General features: G+C 40.0%; 1 protein-coding gene across 1 annotated transcript in view; it reads right to left on the bottom strand.

Moving 5' to 3' along the window:
• Window positions 1-16709, bottom strand: part of ttn.1 (titin, tandem duplicate 1) — a 336276-nt gene that overhangs the window by 138933 nt on the left and 180634 nt on the right. Inside the window, exons 140-147 of the mRNA XM_043694489.1 lie at window positions 15303-15383; window positions 14805-14879; window positions 14261-14344; window positions 9287-9358; window positions 6616-6687; window positions 5239-5310; window positions 3537-3602; window positions 1765-1830 (exon numbers count right to left, since the gene is read on the bottom strand). Of these exons, the coding sequence (XP_043550424.1) occupies window positions 1765-1830; window positions 3537-3602; window positions 5239-5310; window positions 6616-6687; window positions 9287-9358; window positions 14261-14344; window positions 14805-14879; window positions 15303-15383 (588 nt within the window). The remainder of the gene's footprint in view (window positions 1-1764; window positions 1831-3536; window positions 3603-5238; window positions 5311-6615; window positions 6688-9286; window positions 9359-14260; window positions 14345-14804; window positions 14880-15302; window positions 15384-16709) is intronic.

Here is a 16709-nt window from a genome sequence, read left to right as displayed (position 1 = left end):
ATTAATATAGAACAATAATATTTATGGGGAGATGGAGGCATAATTTTAATATTCCCGGAGGAGAACTAATTTTGAGAGCCAGTCTCCAGGGGAATGGGTTCAAATCTCATCATGGCTGCTGGTGGAATTTAAATTCAGCTGATGATAAATCTGGAATTGAAATCTCAAATCTTAGTAATGCCAGCTATGAAATTATCACTGATTGTTGTAAAAGCTCATTTGGTTCACTAGACCTGTTTTATGACAGGAAATCTGCTGACCCCACCTGGTTTGGCCCGCACATGACTTCAGACACACAGCAATGTTGGTAATCTTTAACTGCCCTCTGAACTGTCCTAGTAAACCACTCAATTCATGGGCAATTAGGGATAGACAATAAATACTGGTCTGGTCAGCAACACACACATCCCAGGAAAGAACAAAACAATTTACAGCCACAAGTCTACATTCAATTCTTGATCATCAGTAAGATGATGGAAGGGATCTTTCACAACGCTATCAAGCAGCATTTACTCAACAATTACCTGCTCACTGACACTCACGTTGGGTTCTAGGCAGGCTCATCCAATTCCTGGTTTCATTACAGTCATTGTCCAAACATGCATGGAAGAGGCAAGGTGAACTGGGAGTGACTGACCTGGAGAGTAAGGTCTCAGTTGACCTAGCAAAACTGGAGTCAATAGAAATAAGGATGAATGCTCTCCACCAGTTGGGGTTAGACCTACCACAAAGGAAGATGTTTGTCATTGATAGAGGTCAGTCAGTTCAGTCACAGGACATCTCTGTAGACGTTCCTCAGGGCAGTGTCCTTGGCTCAGCCATCTTCAGCTGCTTCATCAATGACCTTCTCTCCAACATACGGTCAGAAGTTTGATGTTTGCAGATGACTGTACAATGCTTTGCATCAGCCATCACTCCTCATATATGGCACAGTCCATATTCAAATACAGCAAGACAGGGACAATATCCAGGCTTGGGCTGACAAGTGGCTGCAACATTTGCACTAGGGGCCAGTGCCAGACAATGATCATTCTGAATAGGACAGATTCTAATGATCACTTTTTCCTGTTCAATGGCATTACCATCTCACACTATCAATAACCAGACCACTTACAACAGGCCAGAAATTGAACTGAACTGGCCACTTAAGTACTGTGTCTACAAGAGCGGGTCAGAAGCTAGAAATACTGCAGTGAGTAACTCACCTCCTGATTCCCCAAGCCTGTCCATCATGTACAAGGCACAAGTCAGGATGGTGATGAAATACGTCCCACTTGCCTGGTTGGCTGAAACTCCAAAAACACTCAAGAAGCTTGGCAGCATCTAGCACACAGCAAACTGCTTGATCCGCTACCCATCCACCATCTTCAGCAAGCACTCCCTACATCAATGACACACATTTGCCACAGTGTGTATTATATAAAAGACGTACTGCTGTAACTCACCAACCTTCTATCAAAACCTCTTTCCAAACTGCAACCTCTATGATCGTGAAGGACAAGGGCAGCAGATGCATCAAACGTCACCATCGGCACCATTTGGCCTTTCAAATCTGTTCCACCATTGAATAAAATGATTGATGATTGTGGTCTCAGCTCAATTTCCCTGTCTATGTAAACCTCCATAACCCCTGACTGCCTTGTCTCTCAATAAATTTAAAACTTCTGTGGAAGAAAATTTCTGGCTCAAACGAAAGAAAAAAGCTCTTAATCGCTGCTTTAAAAGGAACAATTCTGTATTCTTAATCTAAAAAATTAAATGTACCTTTTTCTGGAACCTCTTTCTTTGGTTTCAACGGCTCGGGAACTGGCTTCTTAGGAACCTCTGGAACTTTAAGAAACAGCACAGCATTAAGATGGTTATGACAATCTGCTTTTATCATTGAGATGTAAAGGCAACTACCTGACACAAACATACTTGGAAAGAAATTAACCCAATGATATAACGTATCCATATATACATATACTCAGGAAGAATCTAGTTAAAATGAAACTGGACAAATCATCAAGCATAAATCACCTAAAATACAAGAAACAACAAAGGGACATTCAACCTGACTAAATCTGGTGATTATCCAAAATTAGGTGAGTACTCCACAGAATAGTCAAACAACAGCCCAGCACTGACATACTGATCAAATTATACCTTGCAGTCAATGGCTTAGACTCTGGCATCACCATCATTGGCCACATCCTGTCCAACCAGCAGGACAGACCCACTGGTGAAGCTGAATACGTGTATTATAAACACTTGAAACTGCTTGCTTTATCTGATTCTAGAAACAGTATTTGTAGTTCTGCCACATTCAGTTATGGATAGTTGTCAATAATGAAACAATTTTGGGTTGGAAAAGTCTCCACAAACATCCCCATAATACAAAAGACATGTTGATGCATCAGCCACTATCTTCAGCTGAAGTGTGAAGTGATTGATTCTTCCTTGCCTAATCATGAGCCAATTCCACAATTTATTAGAAAATGGCTGAAGGCATTGGGTGTAGCAAAAGGTATTGGACTTGACAAAATCCGAGTTATAGTAATCAAATATTGTGCTCCAAAAATTATCACGGTCTTTCGCCAAGCTGTTCCAATACAGTTACAGGATTGACAACTACACAACAATGAGCAAAATAGCTCAAGTACGTCCTGTCCACAAAGAACAGAAAAATCCCAGCCCAGTAAATTACTAGCCTAACAGTCTACTTTCAATCATCAGAAAAGTGATGGAAGGTTACACTGACAATAATATCAAGTGACACTTAGACAGCAATAGCTCTTCCTGACACCTAATTTGGGTTCCACCAGTAACACTGAGTTCAGGTCTCATTGCAGTCCAGTTCCACATTCAAACTTGAACAAAAGAGCTGAGATAAGAGTGACTTCCCTTTGATATCAAGATAGCATTTGACCAAGTGTGGCATCAAGGAGCCCTATAAAAATTTAAAATAATGGGAATGACGAGAAAGACATTTGGACAGGTACATAATAGGAAATGTTTGGATGTGAACCAAGTGGAGGCAGGTGAGATTAGTTCAGGTTGGAATTATGGTCGACCTGGATTGGTTGGACCACAGGTTCTGTTCTCATGCTGTCTAACATTATGAGTGGCACAGTGGCTCAGTGGTAAGCACTGCTGCCTCACAGCACCAGGGTCCCAGGATCAATTCCAGCCTCAGGCAACTGTCTGTGTGGAGTTTGCACATTCTCCCTGTGTCTGTGTGGGTTTCCTCGGTGCTCCAGTTTCCTCCCACAGTCCAAAGATGTGCAGGTCAGGTGAATTGGCCATGCTAAATTGCCCATAGTGTTAGGTGCATTAGCCAGAGAGAAATGGGTCTGGGTAGGTTACTCTTCAGAGGGTTGGTGGGGAATCTAATCTAAAAAGCTTTTTTGAGTTGTTGTTGCATCTAGTTGTGCGGGCTTGAATTTCCCATATCAATACTAAGTGATATATTAAAGCATGAAATATATATAAAAGAAACTATTAATGTTTAAACAGTATTATGGCATTTCCAATATCTAAGAAAGCAAAAATAGCACCTTTTTCTGGAACCTCTTTCTTTGGTTTTGGCAGTTCAGGAATTGGTTTCTTAGGAACCTCTGGAACTTTTAAAAAAAAGCATAATGTTAAAATGTTCTGGATGCAATGCTTCTATCATTCATGTATCAAATCTAAGCAACAGATACAACAGAGATGATGGCAGAAACATTCAACACAGGACAACACTATCTATTGTCATTTATACCTTCCAGGGAAGAAATTGATTAAAATAAAACTCGGCAGATTGCCTGGCACTGATCTGAACAAAAGAAACAATGAAGTCACATCTAGCTGAGTTGATGCTACAAATCTTTTTTCATTAACATTCGGGGAGTTATTTCAAGATTCAGAGTGCTGTCTCATGGACTGGTAAAGCCACAGTCTGACATAGTCATACAGACCAAATCATGACTAACAGCTAGAACGCCTCATCTTTCGCCTCGGAACACTTCAACCCCAGGGCATCAATGTGGACTTCAACAGTTGCCCGAAACGTCGATTTCAAAGCTCCTTGGATGCTGCCTGAACTGCTGTGCTCTTCCAGCACCACTAATCCAGTAACAGCTAATATCCCCAACTCCTGCAACACTATCAAGGATATGTCTTATCTCACCGGCAGGACAGACACAGTAGTGTTGGGATTGGAATGACACTAGGAGCACACAACATTGACTTCAGATGCCGTAAAGTCTCACATTATCAGGTTAAACATAATTAAGGAAACCTCCTGTGAATTAACACTCACTGCTGTCCCTTAGCTGATGAATTTCTATTTCTATTTGGAAGAAACATTTCGAGTGGCAAGGGCACAGAATATAAGAGACAGATTTCAATATCTGACACTGATCAGCTCAGTATTATCAGCCTTGAAAGATATAGCTGCTGCCCAAAAGGGGCGGGGGAGTGGTAGTGGGAGGGGGTGGGGGTGGGGAGACACAGAGAGAGAGACAGACAGACAGAGAGAGAATGTGTGTGTGCCATGCTATGTATAGATGGCAATGGTTCATGAAGGCAGCTCACCATCACCTTCTCAAGGGAATTTAAGGATAGGTAATAAATGATGACCTAGTCAGTGATACACATCTCCCATGAATGAAAACACAATATGCAGAATTAGCCACTGTCTGTAGTGTGTGATGCTACACACATTACCTTTGACACTGATGTTGAAACATACAGAGCATTAACAAGCATTCAGAAAATAGGTGCAGATGTGCATTTTGATCTTGAGGATGTTGAAAGTAACACTGAGATGCATAGATGTAGAGAATGATGCATTGAAATTGTAACAGTCACAATTGCAAATTTACGGAAGGTAAAATCAAACCAAATGAAACAAATGAATGTAAATTTATTGTGAAAGTAACTTCTTTAAAGTTATAATTATTGTACTCAAAATAATGCACAAATTTAGGATGTTGTGATTCCTATTTTTGTAATAAAAAAGAGTACTTAAAATAATTACATGAACGAAAGTAATTCTGAATTGTATGAAATTAAATGGATATTCACATAGGATTCACATCTCAGCTTAATAGATCATAAAAAGTTTCTGGCTCTTAGAGTTTAAATCTTACTTTTAACTTTTGTATCTTTATTTCTTAATGTTGGACATAGCCCAGCTTCTTAATATTTAAATAGCCACAAGCTGTTTGCTTTTTGCAAGTAATTCCAGCATCTGAAATAACCAAAATAAGCTACCTTTCTCAGGAACGACTGCCTCTTTCTTTGGTTTCAAGAGTTCAGGAACTGGCTTCTTTGGAACTTCTAGCACTTAAAAAAAAGGACAATGTTAAGATGCTTAAGATCAAATGTTCTTGTCATTGATATATCTAGGCAACAAGTTAAAATAGTGCAGAAGCTGTATCAAAAGCGACATTATTCTGCTGAACAAATGCTGAGGGTGAAATCAGTTAAAGTAAGACAAGACTAGCATTCATGAAATACTGGAAACAAAATATAACACCCCCCCAGTTGATATTTCCTTGGCAATATCTGGGGTGTTGTGTCAAAATTGGGAAGGCTCTTCAATTGATGAGTATTATGATAGACTATTCAAGCAACAGCCTCATGAGGTTGTACTCACTGAATCATACTTTACAGTCAAGATACCCGACTGCTGCATAACTATCTCTGGATTATGTCCTGTACTACAAGCAGGACAGAGTCATGGGAAGTGACTATACTGTAGGTCCTGGGAACCCTCTACATGAAACTTTATGGAATTGGATTTAATGCAATTGACTTGGATTCAGCCCACCAGATGGAGAATGATTTGGAAACTCATGTTAGACCTGAAGTGGAGGCCTGAATTGATTAAGCACCTGTAAAGCTCATACATGACCAGCATCCGACCTACCCAAGGATCCAGGACCTTAGGTTTTGACATTCTGCCCATTGAGAGCTGTTGACTAATCTTGAAGTCCATTTCAGGCAGTCCCACCAGGAGTGGTGGCTGCTGTTGGTAGCCAAGAACCCTAAGCCACAGTGAGTGAGGCAGGAATAGGGTTGGTGGCAAGGTGGCAAGGGAGTGGGGAGAGCAGGTGGCTGCTCAGAGACAAGGACATGGGGCTCATTTTCAGCATCAGAAAAAAATCCAAACCTGCCAGTAGATGCCCCATCAACACTCTCAAACAACTGCATAACTATGGAAGGTGCAGGTGACAGGGTTATCAATTTAAACAGTTCGCTGATGCTCAGTTTGGGCTCTGCTCAACAACTAACTTTAGCTTTGTTTGTAACATGAAGAAAAGACATGAACTCTAGAGGTGAAGTGAGAGTGACTGTTTTGAGATCAAGAGTGCATTGGATTAGGTAAGGCACTAAAGCAAAACTGAAGGAGTATGGTAGCGAAAGCAAAATTGAAGTTAATGGGGAGTGGGGGAAAACACTTCACTGTTTGGAAACATCTGTAGCACAAAGGAAGCTAGTTGCATGACTTGGAGTTAGTAGCAATAATACAAGTACTTAAACATTTAAAACACAAACTAAAAAACAAAATATGAATATTTAAGCATCAATGTACTATTTATTCCAATAAGTATTTCCAGTATCTATAAATAACAAAAAGAAAAGTACCTTCCTCAGGAGCCACCACCTCTCTTTTCGGTTTCAATGGTTCAGGAACTGGTTTCTTAGGAACTTCTGGCACTTTAAAAATATGAACAATTTAATGTTAGGATTCCTAAGGTTCAATGTTTTTACAATTATGATATCTAGCAACATTGTGAAATAACACAAGTACATTTGAAAGAGATGGTCTTTCATCATTTGCATAAACTAGGAGAAAAAATTGTTAAACTGAAACAAGAGTGACAACACAGCACTGACTTGGGCATGGACAGTAAAGAATAGTAAAGACATAGCCTGCCGGGTTGACACTGCAAAGTGTTCCTCAGTAACAACTGGGAACTTGCGCCAAAATTGGAAGATTCACAAAGTACAACAGCAACAATCTGATATAAACACACACACCAAATTAGGTTGTAGAGCCAGACTGACATCATCATCCCTGACTAGGTGCTGTCCCACCACAGGACAGATACACCAAAGGTGGAGATGCCATGGTATATAATCTTGACACAGTGAACCTTGGAGCCCACAACATTGACTTCACACTCCCTGAAATCTTATGGCATAAGGTCAAAAAAATGAGAGAAACATCAGCTGATTCTCACCTACTAACCTACCTCAGCCTAAGAATTAGTAATCTTACATGTTCATCACCATTTGAAAAAGTCATGGAGGACGGAAAGTGTAAAGAATACATTTTAGGAGGGGGAGTTTTATGAATATTATCAATGGTGGGATCTTCTGCTTTCATCAGGTGTCTTACTTGCCTGCTCAAAGATGATATGGTACCAACTCTGATTCTTTTGCTAGTCACACAATTTCAAGGACAGCATTAGGCCCTTCTCTGAACTCAAGCCCATAGAGGCAGAAACACCACTCAGCAAGAGGTTTCAGCCAAGGAGAGGCTGACAGCTGCCATACTCTGTGAGTCACCAATAAGGTGGAATACAGCAACACTGTGAGAACAAAGGAGTCAAGTAAATGTTGTTTGAGGTGGGGCTGGGTGTGGTGTCTTGGGTTGGGGTCCATAGGGGAGGGGAACTAAGAGCTGCCTCTAGCAACTGTTGACCTGCCCTATGTCATCTACAAATCACATAGATGAAGGGACCCTCCGACACCTCTGTTAGGCAGTTTGCAATAGTTTACCAGTCAGGTGCATTGCGTCTTAGCTGTCTCATCTGGAATTCAGATAATTGCAGTCCAGGCATGAATAGGCCTTTAACTGGTTATTAATTGACCACTTATGGGCCTCTACCAGCAGCGGTATGTGAAGGTCACATATCTGCCTTCTGCACAGAACCTGATTTGGACAGAGGAACAAAAGCAATCAGGTCCTGATGTACCATGACCTCACCTACCTAAGTTGCCTTTCCACCTGAAGGACTGGAGGTTTCCGCCCTGATTATAGTTCAGTAACATCAACACTAACCGATCTGACTGAGAACTAAAGTTGTAGTTGTTTCCAAACTGAATCTGTCAGCACGCTCGGAGACACTACACCATGCCACATACGATAGACTCTGAATTGTTCAGATTATCAATATTAACAGTATTATCATCAATCACAATCTGCAGCCTCACGGCACACACCAGACCTCATTCTATCATGACCATCAAACCAAGGGATTTATCCTGAGTCAATAAGGAATATAGGAGACCATGCCAACAACGTAACCTAAAAATGAGGGGCCAACACAGTGAAAGTATCACTCCGGGCCATATATTTACTAAGCGATGGAAGCAGCATGCTATGGACAGACTTGGCAATTTAATAATCAATGGATCTGATCAACATTCTGCAATCCTGCCACATGAAGCCACAAGTGTTGATAGCCATTGAAACAATTACCAGGCGAAGGAAGCTCAATGAATACGCTATCTACACTGATGACACTGCAAGAGAAAGAGGTGAAGCATTCACAGCCTTAAGGCAATTGAGGATAGGCAATAAATGCTGATCTAGGCAGCTATGCTCACATCTCATAAACAAATGCAAACATTTTCAGTCAGAAATCCTAAGTGGATAATCCATCTCAGCCTCCTCCTGAGGCCATAGCAGCTGGTTTAATCGATGTGATTCACTTCATGTGATGTCATGAAATTTCTGAAGCAAAGGCTATGGGTTGTAGTTTGCTGTACATACGCTGTGTTCCAGCTAATTTGCTCCAGTGCTGATATAATACTGGCATCAACATAAAAATTTCAAAAAGGCCACAAGAAGCAGGAAAACTCCATAATGACTAACTAACATCCCGAACGTCTACCCTCGACCAAACAAAAATAATATGGTGTAGATGATATTGCTACTAAATTCAGTGCTCAGCTAATCTGTCAGGACCACTCTGCTCCTAGCCTCATTGGAGGCTTAACTCGAAGATGGATACAGAGCTGAATTCAAGAACTGAGGTGAACTTGACTGCTCTTGACATCAAGGTTTTAACTGCCTGAGTGTTGCAATAAGGAAACCTAGCAAAACTGGAATTAACAGAGAAAAACATCCCACTGGTTGAACTCAACCCAGCACCAAGGAGGGCAGTTGTGGTTGTTGGAATTTGTAGCAATAATACCAAACAAATACATGAAACCTGAATGAAATAGAATATTAGTGTTCAAAAAGCAACATGGTATTTAGCTAAACAAGTATTTCCAACATCCAAAGTAACAAAATGAAATATACCCTTTTCTGGAATAACTGCATCTTCCTTTGGTTTCAATGGTTCAGGAGCTGGCTTCTTAGGAACCTCTGGCACTTTAAGAAACAGTATAATGTTAAAATGTTAATAATCAATATACCTATGTCTAAGAAATAGGTTAAAAGAACACCAAATTTATTTGGCAGAAAAATTCAATGTCAGGCAATATTATCTATTTTAATTTTAACTTTTTGGGGACGAGATTGGTTAACATAAAATCAGACTCATCACCTGGCATCAACCTGAACACCGTAAAAAAGAAACAAAGGCATATCCTGCTCACGTGACCTGCATCATCATAAATATCTCGGCAGTGGTGCCATAATTGGGAGAACTGTAGGGAGTTCTGGCAGAGTTCTGCTGGATAAGTAGCATGTCAACTAGATAGAGAAATAGTCACCAAATCATACCCTCAACAGCCAATGTCCCAGACTCCCGCATCACCAACCCCTGGCAATGTTCTTTCCCATCAGTTGGACCTCCTACCATTAGGAGTGGCACTGTTCTACACAGTAGGAGGGAACACTGGGGATCCTCAAGTCCAGACATCATGCACTGTCATGCTAACAAGTCAAATAAGGTCAAGGAAATTCACTGCCCATTATCAATTATCACTGTTGCTCAGATGATGAGTTAGTACTTTTCTACATTGGTTGCCATTTGAATGATGGGACTGAGGATAGCACATATTTTTCAGGGGAAAATTTAATGTTGGTTGAGCTGGCTTGTTAAGTGGGTGGATGTGTGAGAAAGAAAGAACAAATCTAGCTGCTCAGAACTGGGTATCCATGAGCCGCTGTGGGCCTTCAATGGTTCAATGAGGAGCTGTGTGGGAAAGAATGCCAAGAGCAACATGTACAAAATATTTTAGAGTTGCCACTCGTGTACTACATCCATACTAAAACGTTGTAACAGCTTGCAAGAGACAAAAGGTTAAACAGTTGCACAACTAATTGATTACATCAAAGTCTGTTGTCCTGACACATTCACTTATGAATAGTGATGAAAAATGAAACAATTAAGGGCGGGAGGTGACTCTGTGAACTTCTCCATCTTCACTGATGGGGAAGCACACAGATGGAATTGAAGAACTTGCAACCTTCAATTGCAGCAGGAAATGTCAAATGCCTGATCCATCTTGGCTTTTGCCTGAGGTTTCAGCATATCAAATACCAGTTTTCAGCGCATTCAATTCACTCTATCTATATCAATGAAGGATCAAAGGCACTGGTTACTGCAATGATTATGAATTCTAGCAAAAGTCTGACTGTAATTCTCAAGTCTTGTGCTCTGAAAGTAACTGCATTCTAGCCAACCTCTTCGCAACAGCTATAACATGGCCTCTACTTGTCAATATGCAAGAATGCTCAGGTATGTCCTGTGTACAAAAAGCAGGAAAAAAATCAAAGTTGCAGCAAAAACAGTCCTCCAGTCTTCTCTTTAGCACTATTAACAACTTCTCAGATAGAAAGGCACCCTTACGCCGACATGCATCAAGACTTGGGCAACATTCCGACATAATAACTGGCAGCTAAATCTTGTGGCACACGAGTGTGAGGAAAAGACCAGTCCCAACGAGGGAAAAACTAATTATCTCTCTTTATCATTCTTCAACCTTGTGATTGTTGAACTCCCTGCCAATAACATACTAGGAGTTACTTGACCAGAAACTTAAAAGCTGTCGAAATACTGTAGCTATAACAGGCTGATTGGGAATTTTATAGTGAACCAAAGCCTGTCCAGCTTCTCCCAGTTACATTTCAGGAAGGGATGAAATATTCTCCACTTGCTTGACATTCAAGACATTTGACACCATCTAGTACAAAGCAGCTCACTTGATTAACAACACATCTATCATCGTAAACATTCATTTCATGCATCACAGATAGAAGCTGGCTACAATGTGCACTAGCAACAATCGGCAATGCAGCAATCAGACAATACCCCTTTGGCAAAATATTTTGAACTCAATCACTACCTCTACTACCTAGAAGGACAACAGCACTGCCTGCAAATTCCTCTCCCAGTCACATACCATCCAGACTGGCCACACTACATAGACGTTCGATGAGAACTTCGATAGTCCAGGCTTTTGAATAACGCTGACTGCAAAAGCTCAGTGTGCTGTTAAATGTGCATTTAGTATCAAGCAGCAGGGAGATGTCCAGCAGAGACTGGTACTGTGTTTTTTGCACAGACTTTGGAACCACTTTTTCAAACAAGGAATATGTGCCCATCCGCTTCACTGTACTTGTGAAACCCACTGTGATGCCCTGACAACTACAATTGCAGCTGACATGAGAGATTTGAATGCTGCAATGGAAGCTCCATTTTTTTTTGACACTAGTATTCAACTGGAGGCCCTTAGAGTGACAGCAGCTTTTTTCTTTGTCCAACAGGGTAAGTAGCTGCCACTGATCAGCAGTGGTCTTCTAACAGTGTCAGTGAAACCTGTCTCAGTATGAGGCAAGCACTTGCAGAAAGTACAAGGGTGTCAGGTCATTTTATATAGCTTATCTCATGATTACATTTCTAAAATTGTATTAGAATGTGCATTTGCTAATGGTTTTTACATTTTTGGTGTCGGAAAGAAGATGAACATTGTAGTCTGATAAGGAGTTTGGACTCTTGATGACTGGGGAAGTGTGATTGAGGTGCTGCAAATAAGCACAAATGATTTCATCAGATTGGACTGGATAGAAAGGGTTCCCTTTCAAAGGATCCTGCCTTACAAAGGAAATTATGCAGCAAGCTCTGCGAAATGAAACATACCTGCAGAAACCTTAATACCTGCTAAGTTGAATGTCACATGGCTTCTCCAGACTGATTTGGGCTGTAGCATACTATATAATATTACTTCTGATGGTGTAATTTTCAATGTAGATATGCTGTGCTTTCTCTTGTGGGTCTGGTATCAGAGTTAAAAATGCAGGTCCCTCTAATGTTCAAGTAGGCTCAAATGCAAAGCATTGGATGTTTATGCTCATTGGACTTCTATTTAAGAGCTGAGTTCCGCTAGGCGTCTTTTGGCAAAATATCTTTGAACCAAAAGGCCTGGGTTCAAGTGCCACTCACTTCAGAGGTGCAGCTGAACCAGTCCAGGAAAAATGTAAAGAGCTAAGCTTGCCCCAGTGAGCTGTTGGCCTGGATAAGGAGCCTGAAGGGAAAGGTGGAAACTGAAGCTTGATCTAAACTATAGATTTATAATAAATCCCTTATACATGTTGGAAAATATTTTGCTGCTTAATTAAACATATGAATATTAATATATGAAGCATATGTGGATAACCTAGTAGTCAGCCTATGTCTCATGGTGATGATTCAAAAAAGATGGCACAATGAACCACTGCTAAGAAGGCAGACATTCACAAAGATGATCCACAACAGACAGAGCATAAAGAGTCCCTTCCAGTTAATGAAAATTGCTCAGTTCACATGAAGTTCAAGCAAAGCACTGTGCAGCTAATCCTTGGAACCTTGAACCATAAGAAAGTCTGCATGCCACACACACCCCCATGCTGCTTGTCTCTAGCAAGAATGAATGAGAGGAATCTGTCTCTCTGTGTGCAGAGAGCCTCAGTGATTCTCCCTATGCAGCAGTGTACTCCAAACTGGAACAAGTTACTTATACCTGCATCAACAACCTGCTAGGAATCAGGTACAGAAACGTTAAGAGTTACATTGTTTTTACAGACACAGCCAGTGTTGTCTTTGTCCTACCTCGAAGTCACTGCAACAGATTTTTATTATGATCTCCTTTGTAAAGAGAAGAGATCTCAAACATTGGTCCGTGGTGAAGTTAAGAAAATTGTTCCCTAAAGGTCATCTATTGATAAAGCCTTCTGCTGACAGTACCTCTGCACCCCTTCTTCCTTTCGCAGCTAGTACTGCTCTCGATGCCTCTTTTTGTTCCCCTAATCTTGTTCAATTCAACAGGCAAAACAAAAATCTGCCAGGAAGCCTGAATCTCGATACAATTTGTTGTACCACAAGATTTTAAATTAACATAGTACCTTAGCAACCATCAGGCCATTCTGTGAATTGTATTTAAAGCTTAGGCATGTATCTCAAAGTTCTAAAACCAACAATCACGAGAAATAATCAGCCGCTAACTTGTGAGTAGTTCATGATTATTTTGATGCTGGTGAGGTTAAGACAGGAAGAAAGTGAGGACTGCAGATGCTGGAGATCAGAGTCGAGAGTGTGGCGCTAGAAAAGCACAGCAAGTCAGGCAGCATCTGAGGAGCAGGACAATTGATGTTTCGGGAATAAGCCCTTCATCAGGAATCCCAATGAAGGGCTTACGTCTGAAACATCGATTCTCCTACTCCTCAGATGCTGCCTGATCTGCTGTGCTTTACCAGCACCACACTCGCGAGGTTAAGACAGGGTCAAAATTGGTGGATGGAATTTGGAAATGTCAATATTAACATCAAAGTAATGTTGCATCAATGAGGTGTCTAGCACACTCGACACTGGAATTGAACAAGCGCATCTCAAACTATATTTTTGTATTTTTAAAATGGTCAACTCAGAAATCAGTTAAGAGGAATATTTATATCTTTCTGAAGACATTACTTTGTGGAATTTATCAATTGGCAAAGTAAGTTTTTTTCATATATATAGCAGACTTGTGTTCAAATATGAACATCTGCAAAATTCTCATTTTCAAGTTTTGACTGTACTCTCCAAAGAGAAAAATATGGAATTTACCATTAATATAGACAACATGAATATGAGAAGGAGACATAGTACATTAATTCACACTTCACAACATAAATAGAAGAAAACAGCAATGACAAAAACAACAATTCAACTTGCTTAATTGTGTCCTAAGTGAAGTTTTAGTTAAATTAATGAAATATATTTATGTAAAAGACAATGTTATAATACAATGGCCTGAATCCTATACTCCATGAATATGAGGTTTGCTTGAAACCCTTTCCAGTCTTTTATACCTTTTTTTGGAAGAACCTCCGCTGTTCCTGGAATAGCAGTCGGTTTCTCCACTTCAATAACAAGCTCTCTTGGAAGCTCGGGCACTTTAAACAACATTATTATAATTTTAGGTTGATTTTATGTTACAGTGCAATTATTTCAAGAAAATATATAAAGACATTAAGATGCTTAAAGTCAAAATGACATAACAGACAAAACCTAACACAATAGGACATAACAATTTGTAATAAAACAAGTATTAAACGAATGCGGAAACTATTGCAATGGGTATTGCAATTTTTGCATACAGTAGTATAAATATCTGACACAAATTTAAAACAAAAACTTCATTAACTATCACACTGCAAAAGAACAGCATAGCAGACAGAGTGATTAAACACTGGAAAATGGAAGCTATGCTGGAACAAAAACACCATACTTAACATCTGGTCATGATTTATGGACACAAAAAGAAATGTGCATTTTTGCAACAATGTAAAGAATAGAGTGGCAAAGTGCATAAGAATAAGATTTGGATGGAAATTCTTCTGTGTTCTTTTGTACCTTTAGTTGGTGCAACATCTTCCCTTGAAATAATAACACGTTCTTCATCCAATGTTTTCTTTGGGACATCTCGCACTTTAAAAAACATCATTCATTTAAGAGGAGGTTCATTTAAGATTGATTCAGACAACACTAAAGTTGACTCACCAAATCCAGACACACAAGAAAACATATAATGCTCAAAATTAATACATAATGTAATGCTCTTTTACAAACACAGGACAACTGTTAAAATCAAAATAATGAAATCCTCTACACTACAGGACAGAGTAGTAAAATACTAGTATTTACATATCTCTGCATTGGTGAATTATATTTGAGAAATAACATATTCTAAGAAACACTATCTTCACTATCTTTAGTTAAAAAAAACTTTACTTTAGATTTTCACTATAGTGAAGTACTAAAAGTTTGAACATGATTGTGACTGCGAAATTGTTCACTTGATAGTGACAAAAGATATAGAAATAATATTTACATGATTTTTTTAAAATGTACCTTTTATAGGAGTAACTTTTTGTCTTGAAATTTCAATTGGTTGGACTTGTTCAGCAGTTGGTTTCTTTGGCACTGCCAACACTTTAAAGAATATTTTTGTTTAATGTAACTTTATTGGGCACATATACACTATGCCAAGGTTATGTATATCAATTATTATAACATGTACCACACAGAACAGACAAAGTTAACACAGAATAACAACTTTCTTTTAAAACAACATAGTTATTAAATCTTTTGAATATTTTAAGGATACTTGATTAGGAAATAGTTACTAACTTACTTTTGAGTAACTTACTATCCTAACTTACAGGATAGCACCTTTCCCACAATAATTAAAAGACACAGGATCTTTATCCATTATATTTAGTTACATAGTTAAAGAAGAGGAAGTGGTGGAGGCAGGTAACATCTGGATGTGTACATGAAGAGGAGGGATATGGGACAAAAGCAGGCAAATGGGACCGGTCAGATTGGTGCGGACTATGACTCTATATGTACATTGTTTTGTGATTTTTAATTTATTTTTATTTCACAAATGATCAAAATCAGCCAGTAATTTATTTTATTTTTCAACAGCTATATATTCCTTGGGCTTTTGTAACTGATATAGTTATATTAATTTTAGCATTTACATTTACTTGACAGCACTGAATACAAATATTTCTTTCTTTTTCTAAGGTTAGAGGTACATTCATGACAATATTTTCAACTTCAAAGTTTGTGAGAAGATTTGTAGCTCGGGTGCTCGTTGCTGTGGTTCTGTTCGCCGAGCTGGAAGTTTTTGTTGCAAACGTTTCGTCCCCTGTCTAGGTGACATCCTCAGTGCTTGGGAGCTTCCTGTGAAGCGCTTCTGTGATCTTTCCTCCGGCATTTATAGTGGCCTGTCCCTGCCGTTTCTGGTTGTCAGTTCCAGCTGTCCGCTGCAGTGGCCGGTATATTGGGTCCAGGTCGGTGAGTTTGTTGATGGAGTTTGTGGATGAGTGCCATGCTTCTAGGAATTCCCTGGCTGTTCTTTGTTTGGCTTGCCCTATAATGGTAGTGTTGTCCCAGTCGAATTCATGTTGCTTGTCGTCTGCGTGTGTGGCTACTAGGGATACTTTGTAACGGGGCTCAGGTCTCTGGCACGGAGCCTGTCCCCGTTACTCAGAAGGGAAGGGTGAAGAAGAGCAGAGCAGTAGTAATTGGGGACTCGATAGTTCGTGGCACAGATAGGCGGTTTTGTGGGAACGAGAGAGACTCACGTTTGGTATGTTGCCTCCCAGGTGCAAGGGTACGTGATGTCTCTGATCGTGTTTCCCGGGCCCTTGAGGGGGAGGGGGAGCAGCCCGAAGTCATGGTCCACATTGGCACCAATGACATAGGTAGAAGGAACGCTGAGGATGTTAGGCAGGCTTTCAGCGAGCT

The sequence above is a fragment of the Chiloscyllium plagiosum genome, chromosome 7, assembly GCF_004010195.1.
Source record: "Chiloscyllium plagiosum isolate BGI_BamShark_2017 chromosome 7, ASM401019v2, whole genome shotgun sequence".
Taxonomy (NCBI): domain Eukaryota; kingdom Metazoa; phylum Chordata; class Chondrichthyes; order Orectolobiformes; family Hemiscylliidae; genus Chiloscyllium; species Chiloscyllium plagiosum.
The sequence above is the reverse complement of the archived record's forward strand: the minus strand, read 5'-3'. Positions and strand labels throughout refer to the sequence as shown.